The sequence below is a fragment of the Syngnathus floridae genome, chromosome 7 (genome assembly GCF_059516105.1).
Source record: "Syngnathus floridae isolate MCC-2025c chromosome 7, RoL_Sflo_1.0, whole genome shotgun sequence".
Taxonomy (NCBI): Eukaryota; Metazoa; Chordata; class Actinopteri; order Syngnathiformes; family Syngnathidae; genus Syngnathus; species Syngnathus floridae.
Window position 1 is genome coordinate 7,571,686 of NC_142419.1, and position 18,353 is coordinate 7,590,038.

At 40.7% G+C, this 18,353-nt stretch overlaps 1 protein-coding gene across 1 annotated transcript; it reads left to right on the forward strand.

Moving 5' to 3' along the window:
* Positions 1-351: 351 nt before the first annotated feature.
* On the forward strand, positions 352-17,686 carry tlcd2 (TLC domain containing 2). The gene is made up of 4 exons (XM_088381284.1): positions 352-955; positions 1,061-1,143; positions 4,817-4,899; positions 14,763-17,686. The coding sequence occupies exons 1-4, from the start codon at positions 777-779 to the stop codon at positions 15,141-15,143; spliced, it is 726 nt and encodes a 241-aa protein (XP_088237410.1). The 5' UTR covers positions 352-776; the 3' UTR covers positions 15,144-17,686.
* The last annotated feature ends 667 nt before the right edge of the window (positions 17,687-18,353 follow it).

An 18,353-nucleotide genomic window follows, 5' to 3' on the forward strand; every position in this document is an offset into this window, starting at 1 on the left:
GTACTGTAAATTGTATGTGGTCAGTGATGATACATTTGCTGATGCACAGAAATTGTTTTATTTCTATGGGCGTTACCATATGCAGTTTTATTCAAGAGCTGCTGTGACTGTTGAGTTCTTTTACATTTGGGGGGCGGACAAGTCTTCCACCACGATGACTGAAGGAAGCTTGACATATGGTTAGATTATTTATAATAAGAACAAAAAAATGTGAATTGGGTATTATATCTGGTAAAATAAGCAAATATCGTAATATACAAATAAATATAATACGTAGAGCTTATGAAAGCCTGAAACTGTATTTTACGGGGTTACTTGAATGCGGCACAAGAACGCATGCTCGTGGCCGCGCCCCCTTGTAGTAGGGCGGGGAGGAGCAGTCTGTTTGACAAGAAGTTACTCAAGCAACGTACGAGATTTTACAATCGGGCCTGTTTCACAACTGTGAACAAGTCGATACGCCTTTGCGGTCAATTTATCCCTGCCAGGGTGGTGGCCTGAGAACACGGACCTTTGTCCAGGGCACAAGGCACCTCCAGTCCACGCGTGCCGCGATAACCCTCACCCCCTTTCACGTAATTTCAGCACGTTTTCCGCTTCTGGACGAGCAATCGCTCAAAACAAAACAGCTTTTCGGGCTTTCACAAGTGTGTGTGAGCGCGACTTGACGGGCATGTGACTTTGAGGAGCTTCTCTAACAAGATCTCGGCGGCCAGAGCCACAGTAAGTGTAATTGGCCGTCCACCCATCGCGCTCTTTACGCGTTTTTTGGGGCCATGGAGCTGAGCTCGGCGCTTCTCACCATCGGGGGATCCTACGGATTCTTTCGCTCTATCAACGCCGGAGTTGCCCGACTACCTATCCCGGAAGCTGCCCGCAGAAATGCGCTTAAATGGAACAACATTTCCACGTCCTTCGTGCACAGCCTCGTCACCGCCATATGGGCAGTGCTTTGGTAATGAGGCTCACTTTCTAATCAGCGATTTTATCAGATTTAGTAAAAAAAAAAAAAATAATAAATAAAAAAAATGTTAAGACATCTCAACTTTTTGTTTTCCAGCTTTTTTGTGCAACCAGAGATGGCTGAAGATTTGATAGAAACACACTCCGTGTTTTCTCACGCACTGGTGTCTTTTTCAATTGGTGAGTAATTAAACACCGCGGACAAATACCAAACGAGTTGGGCGTGTGGTTGTCTGAGACACCTCGTTGATGATGGAATTCCACCCTGGGTGTGCCCTCACTGTTTACTGTATTCATATAAGGGCAACATGGCAAACCTGTCATATTCCTCCATGGTGTGTGCACATAGCAAACATAAAACTCATCAGTTATATTCTCAAATGAACTTAATTATTAATCTATTTAGCATAGTGGTTGAGTCTACATCATACTTCTGAGGTTGCAGTCCTTCCTGTGTTGAGTTAGCATGTTCACTCCGTGCAGGAGTGATTTTCTCTTGAGACCCGGGACTTACTCCACATTTCAAAAACAGGCATGTCAGGTTCATTCAAGACTCTAAATTCTCTGGTGTAATCTCCAGCTCACCCACGACCCTAATAAGGATGAGTAGTATTGTGGCTTCATGCTTTTTTATCTAGCCACAGGTTGCGGTAAATATTAAATTCTAGATATGATTGAGTATTATTGTAAAAAAAAGTGTTTGTGCGTGTCGGCTTTATTTGGGGGTGAAATTTCATGTACAGTTTTTGATTGGCTACAATGTGATTCATGATAAATTAAATTTTTGAATTGCCACAAAACCAGTTGCAGGAGGTCAGCCACTGATAAACAAAATAGCTTCCGAAGCACACATATTGCGCAATAGGGCTGCCTGTTTTGGCAGTATTGTGTGGTGAGCTGTGAGCATAACATGCATGTTTTTGGAGTGTGGGAGGAAGCCAGAGTGTCTGGAGAAAACCCACACAAGTACCAGGGGAACATGCATGAGCAGCTTGGATTGGAACCCAGAAAGAACTTCAGTCAGATGTCATCACAACAACACGATGTAAAAGAACACTATACATAAAACTACACTATAGTAAATAACAAATAGAAGACTACTATCCACCCAGAATGGTGAGCAATACATTTTGACCGAATGAACAAAATCCAAGCACAAACAAATCTATTTCGGCGACCATGCTGTTTCTTTTACATGGCAAACAACTTTGGATATTTTGTAATGATTCTTTTTGTTTTGTTTGATTTTTATACATGTTTTTTTGTGTCTGGAAAAGGACTATCTCTTGAACTTGACTTTCTCCCACGCAAAATACCCTCAATTAAAATTAACTCACAAAATTATGCAGTAGTTACCTCCCAGCAAAAAAGTTCCGCATTTGAAACTATTTGTTCAAGCCCATCTGTGGTGGTGGTGTTGAATTGTTTTTCCTTAAAAAAAAAAACAACCTGCCACACCTGTGTCCATATGCTTGTCCATAGTCTTAAAATAGCATATGTTGATATTTTCTGATAAATCCTTCAACAGTTTAAGACCTGCCTTCGCCCCCTCAACTACAGCTTGGCCGCTTGCCACACAGCTAGGGCTCCCCCAAGAATTCCCAGGATGCTTAGCATTCTGAAAAGAAGCCCAGCCCTGGAAACTGGCCGAGTGAAGTGCGTTGCTGAGCAGTGAGCTTCAATGGAGGGCATTATGACTGTGGCACCACACGTCACCCCCTCTCACTTGTGTGATGTCACAGAGCAAGAAGTCATTCATTTGGAAAGGGCTGTGGTGTGATTCTGAGGTTATGCTCGTTTTTCGAGAGAAGTTAGCCCCAACATGTGTTTGTGGTATACCACGCTCCCCTTGTTATGGCATTTCATCCATAGTTTATAGCGTAGTGAATGACGACCTTGTTTAGGGACTCTGCCACCATCTCCAGGACAAATCTAGTTAGTGTTACTGTTAATGTGCCCTTTTGTTCTCTCCATGGCTGTGCTTGTAACAGATAATCGTATTAAACAAGACGCAGCCACAAGGCAGACATACAGGATTCATAGTTTAACCTGTCATGTTTGCACTTGTCAATCACAGAACACATTTACCATTCTTTGTTCCTAATTCCTACAGTATTTTCCACTACTACAAAAAAAAAAAATCGTCCATATCCATGTAACTGTACTGGAGCATAAAGAGTTGAATTTGAAGACGATGATTATCATGACTGACGGTGTGTTCAAGGTAGCTGTTTTCTGTAAACTAAATAGTTCAGGATTCTGTTAGACCTCAAGGGGGGAAAAAAAGCCCCATCTAAAGCCTTTTTTCAGCCAATTGCTTCAGTCATGGTTTGGATGGAAGTCAGTGGAAACTGTCTGACTCCTGTGCTGATGATGCACAGAAACATTCGTCTGGAATCAGCAACATTTAGAAACCCTTCTAATTTTCCCTCTACTGGGATGTTGCAGACTCGTGGTAAACTCATTAAAATATTTATTTTCCCAGTACAATAGTATCATGAGAAATATTGATATTTTTCATAATGTAAGAAACATGGACAGCAGACACAGTTCTGAGGTTCTGAATTCGAATCTTAGCTCCACCCTTTCGCCTCAGCCATGACCGCGATGAGGACAAGTTCTAGAGAAAGTGGATGAAGGGACGGATGATGTCATTTTAAATACATGGGTAGTATGTAACTGCACCAGGATGGATTGACCAACTGGGTGAAATGGCAATCCCAATAAACAGTCGATCATTAACAGGAATTTAGATTCTCTTGTGCCATTACAAACAGTCGATCAGTTGAGCCCTGTAGATTTCAGCACAGCTTTTGAGTCATGGATAAGGTTCACATAGTGAATCAGGGTTTGTCACGTCGTTTTATGTGGGGGAGAAATGTCAACACGTAGGTCAAACACTCTCACATTCTCTCTCAACTATGACATATATGTGTACGGTACATGTCACGCAGAAAGTGTGTATTGCGAAAGATGATGCTGTTCATGGAATGAATCTCAAACATCCTTAAAAAACAGTTACTGATATTCAAAAAAAAATCTATCCGTCACAGATAGAATTAAATCTGAGAGTCATGTTCACACCATATTTCATGGTTGTATAATTAACAAATAAAAAAAAGAAGTAAATCATTAATTTGCCATCAAATGTTCTTTCACTCTCTTTTTAATATTAATAATTTGGGGCATCAAAACAGCAAACAATATTAGAATCATACATTTATTTTCTCTGCTTTTTTATCAGAAACCTGTGTTTTTGGAAAAAGGAAGTAAAAAAGTAGAAACACATGGCTGGCAATTCTGCTCTGAAAACGCTGGAAGTGATATGTTTTTTTTTATGTCAACAATATGACACTATGTCTGAATATTTTCTGAATGAACTACTCTAGGTACTATTTCCTGTTTTTCTGTGACGTACATTTTTTCAGGTAAGACTTATAAAACCTTCATAGCAGTTCAAGGTGAGAATAAAGTGAAATGGTGTCACGTTTCCAACACAATGGGCTCAATTCTTGCCTCATCAAATCTACCTCGCTCACCCACACACCGCCCCCTTCATCTTCACCACTCCATTATTTTTACAGCATTCTCAAAAGCTGTCACCATGGATACGGCGAATGGCGGTGAGGGGGTTGGTCGGTGGATATGAATAGCTCTGTTCTCCAAGACGCATCTTGGTTGCCATTATGGTTGCCATGGAAGCAGGGTCCCCCTGGATTGCCTTGATATGCCCCTCGCGCTTGTTGTGACAGTGAATTTGTTGCGCTTTTATCAATGAACAAATTGCCCCCCCTCCAAAAAAAAAAAAAAGAAATTACACTCATGTTGGCTAAATTTTTCTCTCTCCCAACAGGTTACTTCATCTATGACCTCTTCGACATGGTGAGATACCAGGAGTTAAGTCAGTTCTGGGAGCTCGCCTTGCATCATATCGTAGTAAGTCTTCAAACACAATAAGCTCTTAAGCTCTGTTTTAAATTGGGTTACATGAAAGGTCAATTTAAGGTTCGTAAAGAGGGCAGTCTAGTTATACAAAACCAAACAATAAATAAAACACAAAGTAATTGTACCAAAGCTCCAGTAGGCCCATCAGAAGCGCGGAAGAGGCACAGACAAAATACCCGTCTTTCTTGTCTTGTTACACAAAGAACCAGTGAGGGAGGAACAGAGCGGCAATCATTGTGAAATCTAACAACACTGCTCCCCAGGCACTGTATGCCTTGACAAAGTCAAACTCTCAGTCTTTTGCCAAGACTTCGATGTTGTCATGAACAGGTCGGATTAGATCGGCACTCTCCTGTCATGTTGAAAATGAGGAAATTACTAATAAAATGACCTTGTGACAACTCACTTGGAATTTATACCCATAATAATTTATAATGTCAGGTTATCGACATTAGTTGCAAATTGATATTTCTCTTATCCAAAATCATAACAATCACAACACCACTGAGCTGTCTATTCATCTATTTATTAAGATATCATCACTGACTAAAGATGGCAAACAAGAAAAGAAAAAGGATGACCTTTGAACTAGAAATGTTACGTTATGGCATTAGAAAAGAATTACACATGTCTAAACCAATGACTAATTGGATTTGTCCTTTTGCCAAGTACAAAAATATACTGACCACTACTCACACTGAGGTCATAGATTATCAGTCTATCTATTTTAATCACATGCTTTGCACATCCCTATAAAATTAGGGGCAACCTATTTCTGGCCCCAAAATAAGTAGATATCACTTTTCCTAACAAATTGTAAGAAAAAGCATTGTGGAATGGCTTTCAGGAGTGACTGTGTTATGGCCCTTTTTTTTTTTTAAATTATTATTATTTTTACATTTGAGCATTTGTCCTGGATTGCTATACCAGCAATTAACCACTCTCACCACATGGTGTCTTGCAAATGCTCAAGACAAAACGGCAACTATCAGAACACAAACACAGTGTTAAAACAACTGCTTTATTTCAACTCCAATTTCTCAATTTCAAAGACCGTGATTTTATTATAATCCTCCTTAACAATTTAACAACCAAGGTGCATAGTGCAGCATTCATTCAATATTATGTGATATGATGATTTTTGTACAGCTGTAACGTTAACACTAACCCACAGAGGACTCTCACAGGATATACTGCATGCGCATTTCCATTGGCTGTCCAAACTTAACTTGACTGAACAAATATTGGAGCTCCTCCGGTTTAGTTAGCTCTCTGATGTTGATTATGTGCTATTGCATCACAATAGCTGGAGGAGAAGATAGCCTAAAAGCTAAAGCTGGTTAAAGGTGATTTTATAGAATGACAACCGGGAGCAAATGTGGATAACAGTTAGGGGGCGGGCCATCTGAATGAAAGCGGAGTCTCAATCCTTCATGGCTCTGGCGACAATCTGCAGCCAGCTGGCACAACCAAAGCCTCAATTCATGGCCTTGCAGAAGGGGAAGGAAAGAAATGGAATAAGAAATCGTCTTTTAACCCAACACTGAGACGGTGCTGAAGCCAGTTACCACAAGTCTTTCCGAATAGTGCTCTTAAAAAACATTTTCATTAAGGCCTGCAATTAGAAGACTTATTTTTTTTTTTTTACTGCTAGGGATACGAATTACCAACCACTTCTGCTTCATATGCTCAGGTCTGCCAGTGAGGTGTTTGCATGGGTCTTTGCATTAGAGGTGTCAAAATTAATGGATTACTCAACCACTAACTGATTATCAAATCAATCACCTCCACCTTGGATGTCAATAATCAAGTAATCGTTTAGAGACGTTTTCTAAATGAAGATTGTCCAAAGCTTATGAACGGTAATCAGGGAGAACATTTTAATAAATTTTATTGCGAATAAATCGTATCTGATTATTCGAATAATGGATGAAGTAATCTATAGAATAGTCGATTCTAAAAATATTCAATAGTGACAGGATTAAAAACCACTCATAGGAAATAGTGTCTTCACATCTCAGTGCCAGATACTGTGGGTCATCGCTTGCTGTCTTGTGGAGTCCACACTTTGGTGGTTAAAAGTCATGGGGCTGGGCAACAGTTTTTACTGTCCACATGAGCAACTAACATGTGAGTTTGTCACAGTCAGATGCTCTTTGTCTCTGCTTGAACTCTGTTTGCCTCGAGAAATTTGTGTCACCCCGCTTTTATTAGCCAAAATTAAATTTTCTTGCAAAGTACACACTCCTCAAGCAGATCAGGGTGTGAGCAGTTACTTTTTGGGTTGTTTGAGGGCCAATACTCGACACAATACTCTACATCATCTCCACACAGGATGGCTGGTGCAGAGATTCTAACCCAGAACTTCAGAACCGATACACTGACTGCATCAAACATCACACTACGTACCGTCATTTGAGTCCACTTTTTCTTCTTTTTTTTTTGTCTTTTTAGAATCATATGTTTTCTTTTTTAGTCATGTTTTTTCCCCCTTTTCTTCCAATTAGTTTTTGACATACTTCCTCCAGTTGTGGCAGGTTCATCAGGTGGCAACCACAAATAGGAGAACGACATGTCTCATTTTTCCAATTCTAAAAGTGGATATTACCATGAGCTATCAATCTCCACGTTCAAAAATAGTATACAGGGGAACCTCCAATGCCTGATACAATCCATGACAGGACACTGATCCACTACTGAATTTGTTTCAATATATGTATTATTCAAACGTCAAAGTGGCGATGAAACCAAACAATATTTTCTACATATTTGAATGCTTAGAAGTTATACAAGTGCGTAAATAAGGCTATATAATGCATGCTGTTTGTTGGCTAAAACAGTATTGTATGCTTAGCAAGTTAGCATATTCAATGAAGTTGCTAGCGGTTCGTCCTTGCTTGGTATCAGAATTGCAGGTGTTTTTTACACAAGTTCATGTATTTAAATAAGTCTGGTATCTTTTTATGGCGCCCTCCTTGCCTGTAACAGATCAACTATTTGCCTTGCTAACTGTGAGCTCCTGATATTTTTCACCCTCCAGCATTAGAGTACGTCTTAACACATAGTGAGGCACAAAGAACTAATATTTCACAGACTGAGGGAGGGAATGAGGACATTTTTGTGTGGTAAACAATGTGATGAATGTGTATTCTCAGCCATCTCATCCCTTTAGTGCGGAACCCCCTGGGTCCCCCCACTCATGTTTTCGTGTTTTCACCCAGACAAGAGGAGAGACATCTGGTTGTCCACTTGAACCTCGGGCCCCCTTTTGAAACAAGCACACCCAACCCCAAGCCTTCAGCTTCCTGAGTGGCGTTCCACAAATGCGTGCACCCACTTCAAACATTTCTGTTGTAATCCTACTCCCTCTTTTACCCATAATGCTCTCTGCCCCCTTATCCTTGTATTGCCGTAAAACATCGTATACCATCCCCCCCATGTTCTCCCATGGGTATGATTCAGAATAGAACCAATGAAAGACATTCGTCTGACATTTGCATTTGGGAAGTCATTTGGAATTGGAATACAAGTAGACGGAATTGAGTGTGCACATTGGGTTTCGCTCCGCAGGACCAAGCAAGCCGGTCTTGTTTGTCTGTAAGAGGCTGAGGACAGGTCACACGGTTCAACACGTGTGTGCCATGCATACCAAAGAGGCTGCAGACAGGGAAAGTCAACCATCAATTTATTCAATAAATTAGGAGGTATTTGTTTACGGTTGACGTATGAGCGGTTTGTGGAGGCAATTATTCACTTGAAGCTATGCTGACAGGCAAGGTAAAGCAACCGCGCCCTGATTCATAGCTCACATAATTTCATATAAGCTAGAAAGAACGGTGTGCTTCACTGAGTGCTATTCTTTTAATGTCCTGTATTTATTATAGGTATTGGCTCTCTACATTAATTGAGAACATTTGCTCAACAATCTAATGATGATGAAATGTAGAAATACGCTGGATGATCTTGTAGACTCATCCTTATGAATTCCATCCAAATATGCCCATGACTGTAACGTGACCTGCCATCAGGCGACAGCGGTTAACTCAAGTCGCATGATAGTGGTCACGGACACCACCACCCGCTGTCCTTGAGATGGATGCATGTCTTTTGAAACATTGAACCCAGCCTAGCTTAATCATTACTGTTTCTAAGGAGAGGCTATATTGTTGCCATCCCTCTATTGAGCTTCCTCTTTGTTTCCTCTCAGTCTTTTTTTCCCCCTAATGACCACTCAAAGAACGAAGCAAGCACAGATTGGTCCCCACGTGATTGCTTTTGCTTTTGATCGTTATCTGTGAGCCAACTGTATAGCTGCCGAGTCATCAAACAAGAATGCTCCACAATAGACTCAGCGCAGATCTAACTTTATGTATGACTGTACGTGATAATGTTCACCTCGAGTGTGTGGTGTGACATATAAAACAACTGTAGTCCATAAAAGAGTATGGAACCAAAGAGTAACAGCTGTTACACGTTATGCACTTGTCCTGCTAGTAATGGTGTAAACAGTTTTGAAATTATTTGCTCTTTTCTTTTTTTAAATCACAAAAAAAATCTGCCTTTTTGAACAGGGTAGTGTGAATTTTTAATATCCACTGTAAAGTGAGTTTGCAAAAAATACTGAAATGTGCAAATAACACAATTGTACCTGGAAAGTCTTCTGATGATTTGTGCGCGTGATGTGCCTTTTTTATTATCTTCCTTATCAGGCTGGGTGTATCCTGTCCGGTCTTATCTTTTAATGCTGAAGGTCGCAACCGCTCCTATTATCTTAACTTGTACCGGTGATGATTTGTTTTCTGGAGTTACATCTTCATGCCTCCCACACGGGTCTTCTCATCCCGTGTGTATGACTTGCATCACTTCATTGCTACTAATGTTACCTCCATGACGATGGAAACACAAGGCAGGCCTTTGGTGCTTTGTCAAGAGAACATTTAATTTAGCCCATTGGGAGAAAATGCTGGTAAAGTGGCTTTGACTGCAATGGTTCCAGTATGTAGTTAAAAAGTTCCCATTCAAATTAACTTTTGTGCTAACATTGTGTCAATAGTGCAAGAAGAAATACACTCAGTTCCCCCGTTTGAATGAATGAACGAACGAACGAATGAATAAATAAATAAAATATTTTACTAACATTAACATACTACAACAGAGGATAAGGGCAACCCATCCATCCATCCATCCATCCATCCATCCATCCATCCATCCATCCATCCATCCATCCATCCATCCATCCATCCATCCATCCATCCATCCATCCATCCATCCATCCATCCATCCATCCATCCATCCATCCATCCATCCATCCATCCATCCATCCATCCATCCATCCATCTTCTTCCGCTTATCCGGGGTTGGGTCGCGGGGGCAACAGCTTTAGGAGGGACTCCCAGACTTCCCTCTCCCCAGCCACTTCACCCAGCTCATCCCGGGGGATCCCAAGGCGTTCCCAGGCCAGCTGAGAGACATAGTCTCTCCACCGCGTCCTGGGTCGTCCCCGGGGTCTTCTACCGGTGGGACATGCCCGGAACACCTCCCCAGGGAGGCGTCCAGGAAGCATTCTGATAAGATGCCCAAGCCTCCTCATCTGGCTCCTCTCAACATGGAGGAGTCGCGACTCTACTCCGAGTCTCTCCCGGATGACCGAGCTTCTCACCCTACCTCTAAGGGAGAGCCCGGACATCATTACGGCCGCTTGTATCCGGGATCTCGTTCTTTCGGTCACGACCCATAGCTCGTGACCATAGGTGAGGGTAGGAGCGTAAATCGACCGGTAAATTGAGACCTTTGCCTTTTGGCTCAGCTCTCTCTTCACCACAACGGACCGGTACAGGGTCTGCATTACTGCCGACGCTGCACCGCCTGTCGATCTCACGCTCCATCCTCCCCTCACTCGTGAACAAGACTCCAAGATACTTGAACTCCTCCACTTGGGGCAGGATCTCATCCCCGATCCGGAGAGGGCATTCCACCCTTTTCCGATCGAGGACCATGGACTCGGATTTGGAGGTGCTGACCCTCATTCCGACCGCTTCACACTCGGCTGCGAACCGTTCCAGCGAGAGCTGGAGATCACGGCCTGAAGAAGCCAACAGCACCACGTCATCTGCAAAAAGCAGAGACGCGATGCTGAGGTCCCCAAACCGGACCCCCTCAACGCCTCGGCTGCGCCTAGAAATTCTGTCCATAAAAATTATGAACAGAATTGGTGACAAAGGGCAGCCTTGGCGGAGTCCATCCCTCACTGGGAACGAATCCGACTTACTGCCGGAAATGCGGACCAGACTCTGGCATCGGTGATACAGGGACCAAACCGTCCTTATCAGTTGGCTCGGCACCCTGTACTCCCGAAGCACCCTCCACAAAACCTCCCGAGGGACACGGTCGAACGCCTTCTCCAAGTCCATAAAACACATGTGGACTTGTTGGGCGAACTCCCATGCACCCTCGAGGATCCTGCCGAGGGTGTAGAGATGGTCCACTGTTCCACGGCCAGGACGAAAGCCACACTGCTCCTCCTGAATCCGAGGTTCGACCCCATAAAGAAAAATTCAAAATAAGACAAAATACTGTACAAAAAGCTATACACAAAAGAAACCACAATCCTCGCACCAAAATCAATTACATGGTGTAAGTAAGAAGCTAAAGTTTTATCTAGATTGGGCTGATTCAGCGTAATACCGTCACACGGAAAATCCCAGCCTATTAAAAGTTGTTGTTCTTGGAGATGACAGATGCTTAAGAATTGAAGGTCTCCACAATGTTAGATCTAACTCTTGCATTCCCTTGGGTAGATAAAATTGCTACAGAATAGAAACGTATCAATTTTTTGAGGACTCGTGCTTGATTGTAGAGTGCGGGGATTGCAGAGTAACTCCCACTGATGTGCTTTGTTGACTTTTGTGGATTCTTGTATACAACAACCTTTTCTAAGAAAATGGAAACGTGGAAACAACTGCACATTTTCTCATTCTACTTCTATTTAGTTGTGTGTTTGAAAGCCCAGGTGCCCTTAAACATTTGTCTGGCTCTGCACTGCAGTTTCTTTCCTCTCTGGCTCTTAATTTATCCCCTCGGTGGTGTGATGTAACACGTGCCACATGAGATTTCCAGTTGATGCTTAAGTATTCCAAATGTCCGACAGTTTCCAGGAGCTCATCGAGAATTACTGGGATTCCCCTTGTGTCAGGGCCGCCAGCAGCTGTATCGAAATTGGCCTCTGCTCCATAAATGGCTTCCATGAAGCCCTCATTCAAGCTCACAGAGAATTTGGATGCATTTATATTTTTCTCTCACAACTTTGCACTTTTCTCCCCTTTCTAGTCTTTTTATGGTCATGAGTTGATCATAATGAGATTCCTCACCTCTTCCACAATGCAATGGCCTGATAGTCATTTTTTAACCACCAAGATAGGAAAGGGGGGATTGTGATTGGCTGTTGACAATATGTACAAACACCATAACCATAAAGTAAGGATAACCGTCACCAAGCTAGAAACCGTTTGTTAAATCCCTTGTATTAAAACAAAAATCTGACATTTATTTTGCCTTTTTAGTCTTGTGTTGTAGCCTCTGGTAGAATTCTCATTTGTTTTTCTGACTAACTCCAGTTAACATTACTCATGAAAGCATTATAAGGAAGGACACACCCTTCTTCCAATAGATGTACTTGTGGTGGCCTTATTTTGGCCACACCCATTTGTCCAATGAGACAACACTATTGCAGTATAAAAGGGACGCAGAACAGTAAAAAGCTGCCAAGTTATTAATGCTACCTCTGCAGTACTTCCTGCCACAGGAGGTGAATACAAAGCCAGACATGTGCTGGTGTCCTTCAATGTTTTTGTTATAAAACGACCACCTCGTCAATTTGCCTTTTGTTTAGTGCTCGACAGTTTTGTGTCAATTGCTCTTCAGCTTTTGGTTGTGACCCCGCTGTGCACTCTGTTGTCGTAAATGCATTCTTTTGTCGTCATTGTCATCTATTGCAGAGACTCGAAAGCTTGGATGTGTACCGTTCAGGAACAGAAGTAATTTTGGAATGGTTTTAATTTCAGAAATTACGTCACCACTCATTGACTGCTAGTTGCAAGTTTCTATTATTAAATGTTAGTTGTCATGTTTGTATATGTTTTTATAAATGGGCCACCAATACGTGCTTTTTTTCCAGGTCTAGTTTTTATCCAAATAGAAATGTTGTGTAGATGTGACAACAAATCTTTAGTAATTTATTTCCTGCAATAATTCCCTGTAATTTTTAAAGAAAAAAATAATGTGTTTTTAAATTACGGGTGTAAATGGATGCCTGCAGATGAGGATGGTTGATCATCAAGTTAATATTTTCACTATGTTTTACCATATATCGATCGATGTGTAGAAAATAAACATGTAAACCATTTGGAATTAGAGTAAACCATTTGGAATTAGACTAGATATAAATGTAAGTTGCTGCAAGACATTCACAAACCAAAACATTTATTTCTCCTCATAATGAACATCAATAGACTTAAAGGCGTAAGTGATAGACAAGGAGCAAACGTTGGTGTGCACACTGAATTGGGTGCCTCGATTTACACTTGGGCTAAAGGAATAATCAGAGTGAGTAGTCAGTTAATCTGGCATGTAATCAGTGGTTGAAGGTGTTGGTTAAAGCTGCCCTGCCCTAAAAAATACACAATGTTCTATTTCCAATACCCACATGTGAACACTGTCTCATATAGACACACAAAAAACAACTGTAAATCTATTTTTGAATGACTGACAAGAATATTTATGTGCATGAAGTTGCAAAGATCTGCTGACATAAGTATCTGTAAATGTCAATCAGTCCACGGTAAACTAGACCAGACTGTCTTTAAATTGAGACAGTTCAATACTTTACTACTCTTTCTAAGAGTAGCCTTTTTTTTTTAAATACACATGATTTATTCAGGGTCACTTGCTGATTTTTTTTCTTTTTTTTTTACGTGTTTGACACCAACTTATCACTGTTGATTCACTTGTGTCAAAGAGTTTGAATGGTTGGTGGGCGGGCTCAAACATCGGATGTTATGGTGGTAAAAGCACGTGTCACACGTCATGAAGGACCTAGTTGTTGGATTGCTTGGGTTCCCGATGCTGCCACCTTGTGGGGACTGAGTGTTAGTTGTTATTCAACAAAATTTTATAAGCGCTGCTTACCAAAGGTGTGTTGACCTTTGCTCTAAATCTTGTCACTCACTGCAATGTTTCGATATTGTCTTCAGTGCATGTTGATGCATTTTAACTTTGTTTATAAATAAAACCCACAGGTGGCTCTCATGTAAGTGTAAAAGGAGATTAAATGTTCATTAAAATCAAGACACGTATTGCATTTCTGCCAATGAAACTGTAGCATAAATGGACAGATCGCTGACACCCTATAAATGCAACCCTAACATCATCTAAATACTACACAATCTACCTTAACAACACGAAAAAACATAAAACCACTCACTGTAAATCTAAATTGCAGAGAAATTATGGACATATATGATGCAACATTAGAGTTACCATTTAAGGAAAATAATTGTTAACGTGGCCAGTGGAATAATGATGTGGTTACCTTAATGTGAATGTGGTTATTTATCACTCCTAACTTATGTTGTAATGTGATTAAAAAATGCAAATATTAGCCAATTAAATTAACCAGACAAATAATAATTTAATTATGGCAGCTTAGTTGCAAAGATCTTCTGTTCTTCATTATCGAATCAACATAAACTTAGTTATGGACTGCAACACGAAATGAATTAAAATCATAAGTCAAAACAGCACTGTATTTTTTTTTTATTTCTGCTTTGTCATAACATGGTTCCCTCCTGTGTGTCTAGGTGATCACCTGTTTCGGCCTATCTGTGATGACGTACCACTACATTGGTTTTGCTGTGGTGGCTCTGTTGGTTGAGGTCAACTCGGTGTTCCTCCATCTCAGGCAGATCCTGCGCATGGCCAACCATGCCGCCAGCACCGTCTACCGGGTCAACAGCATGATCAACCTGGGCACCTACGTGGTGTTCCGCATCAACACCCTGGCCTGGATGACCCGCTGGCTGGTGCTTAACAGAGACAAAGTGCCTCTCATGGCTTACACGCTGGGCAGTGTGGGCATGGCCATCATGACAGTCATGAACATCATTCTGTTTTACCGCCTACTTAGGAGTGACTTCCTACAGAGCAGCACTCGGGAAGCCAAGAAAGAGAAGGAAACATAGGGAGAATTCATTTGGTGTTTGATTTGGTACATTTCTTCTCCTCTTTGTTGTTGTTATTCAGCTTCACTACATTTCTCCACTCTTCCACGTACTAACATTACACTTACCGCATCACTGCAGAGACCCGCTTTGGGTGTTCCCAAATGTAGCTTATGATGAGTGAAGCCCACAAGAACCTCCATTTGAAGCAACACTTCGTGGCGTTATGTATATCATCGTTTATATGACGTATGGGTGTGGGCTTGTTCACCACTGAATGAATTAATCAATCAAATCTAATCTTTATTTAAAGTAGTTATGCAAAGGTGATGTCTTTTTTTGTTTTTAGCTTAACATCAAGCCTGCTACCTCAGAAAGGTTTTAACACTTGTTTGCCTCTTTCAGTACAAGCATTGTTAATCATTGTCAAATGTGGCATAATAAATCCCCATAATATGATAAGGGTGAAGCATGGATGATTATATTTGGCCCATGCACAGAAACTGAAAATATTCAGAGAAATGTCAATAGAGTCCCATAAACGACCGCGTTTGTCAATCCAAATGTTGGAATTCAGCAGCCAAATGTCACCACCATGTAAGCAAACAGGGAACCTGTGAAATAGTCAAAAATAAACCAACTTGGATCTGTCTTAGGTGTTGCTGGTGCGAAGTGCCATTCTTATAATGGCCTGTAGATAGCAGCACACTCGGCAATCGCCTCAATGACCTTAGGGAGACCCGCCCCCCTAAAAAAATGGTTCCCAGGTGTCATATTCCTCCATGATAGAAAACGGGAGATAAAGAACTACAGCACATTTAATATTCACATGTCACACTTTTTGACATCATCTGGTTATGGAGTGCACTTCTGTCTCATGCCAATGCGTTTATTTTTTACCATGCTAACCAGAATATAAGCTAGAGACAAAATGTGGAGCGACTTTGTGGTGCCAATTTAGCGAATTCAAATCTAGCCCGTTTTTGTGGAGTTATACGAAAGTAATACTACTTTGCCTCCAGATTGCGTTTGCGCAAAGCCAGCACAGGTTAATTGACACATGGTTTCATTTCAGGCATGATCGATGCCAGAAATATTTCAATACAAACTATCAAATTCAAATTTACCCTTTAAAAAGAGGAGAGTTGACTTCACTTTGCGAATCCTTAGTGTTTGTAGAACTGTTCGATTACTTCTGTTAATTGAAGAGTTAAATGCCAAGTTGTGAGGATCATTTTGGAATAAAAACGTTTTTTAGCAGTGGCCAGGGACTGAACTCTGCCTGCCAGTCTGACTAATTGGCACAACCCAAAAAGCTTTATAATTACATGTACCACAAAATCACAATGAAGCACTTAAAACTGGAAGATGACCAAACATCAACACCATGCAGCTAACACACAGGTGTCAAACTCCAGTTCTCGGGAGCCGCATTCCTGCATGTTTTCAAAGTGTTCCTGCAGGAGCCTGATAATGATCCTGATTAATTGAATCGGGTGTGTTTAAACGAGGGAAACTTAGAGAATATATGAGGACTGTGACCTCCAAGGACTGGAGTTTGTCAATAATGAACCCATGTAACACAAACAACAGTATTCAAGTTCAGTCATTCAACACAACCAAACCACCTTCACATGACATTCATCAAATCATCAGCGATACGTAATCTGCTTTGCAGTAGCAGCAAATTTAATTGTATTTCTGGTTTTGGGGTTAAATTGTGTATATTTGTAATTTATTTGTTCTTAAAGAAGAGTTCCGTTACAAATGAGCTGATTGCTCAAAGCATTTGAAACTAGCAATCGTAATTGTGTTTATGTTGCCTCATAGCAATTTTTTTTTTTTTTAAATCAATCCATGTGTTAAAGGACAAGTCCATCTATGTATGTGCGAACCAACTGCCACAGAAGGACTAGAAAACCGAAGCTGCTCTTGACTTGCAGTTGTCCACCTGAATGGAAACGCTATTCAGTGTTTATCACAGCAGCCTTATATAAAGATCAATATACTGTTATTTGATTAAAAAAAAAAAACGTTTTTAGTACACTTACTAGGCAGTGGACTGTACCTCTTTCGACCAGTGTAATGTAATTGCCATTTTTGTGTCTGTGAGTCTGATTGCACCCTCATTGTGATGTATTGATGATTGGCAGGCAAATTGAGATACATTATTTAAAGTTGTTGAAGTTTTGGCAACATTGACATTGTGAGAATATATGATCATTTAAGACGATTTCCATGCATCTTTTCCAACATGCATAATGACTTGGTTGAAATTATATTTTCAATACTGTATTTAGTTAATAAAAATGGTTTTATTATCTAAATATGAATATGATGTGAAAAAATAATGACACCTCAACCTTTTTTTAAGGGTGACTACAGTGACATGCATGAGAGATCTCACGAATTACAAAGCACAAGATACCAGTTTATCCGCTAGCAACCTAGCTCTGCTCAGTGTAAATATCACTTCTTCTGGCACAGATTATTTTGTATCTCACACTCCCAATTTATGTTTATAAAAAACATTATTTCGTGTTACAATAAAGAGAATCATTCTAGATTGTTTTCCTTATCTTCTTTCTTATGTACTGTAAACAATGAGGCAGTTGTTGTAATTCGTATTATATCCACAAGGGGGAAATGCAGTGTCACAATCAAAGTGTAATTTTCATCCTTGGCACATACACGGGCGTTTACTACCCACACCAAAACAAAACTGCACAAAATGTGCAGGTGTTTGGACAAACCATTAGTAATATTACTAGGGTTAAATAATATTTACGAAGGATCAGCATCAGGTGGATTGTTGAGTTTTTTTCCCTGAAACGTCATAGCTGTAAATTACAACGCACTGTGTTCCACAAGCTTTTATAGGTTAAATTTAAAAACAAAAATGAGGATATGTCAAAATTTGAAGTGCTGGAAAAAATACGTCAAAACTACGCTCAAGTGCACTTAAAGTAATCTCAGATTGCAAAATATAACTGACAAGTATTATTTCAGTACTCATTTTAATGCATTATTAGGCGTGGAGTAATATTTTGGTAGTGTGAAATATGTGCCTTGGTTAAATCACAATTAGGAAGTATGTTTTGTGTGCCCCCCATGTGATAGCTTGGCATGTTTGGATCTCTCCAATCAGCTGCTACGTCGCCTCCGTGGTCCGATGTCTGTTCTCGCGTGATCTCATCACGGATTCTCATCACAATTGTCGCCCCTCCTTCT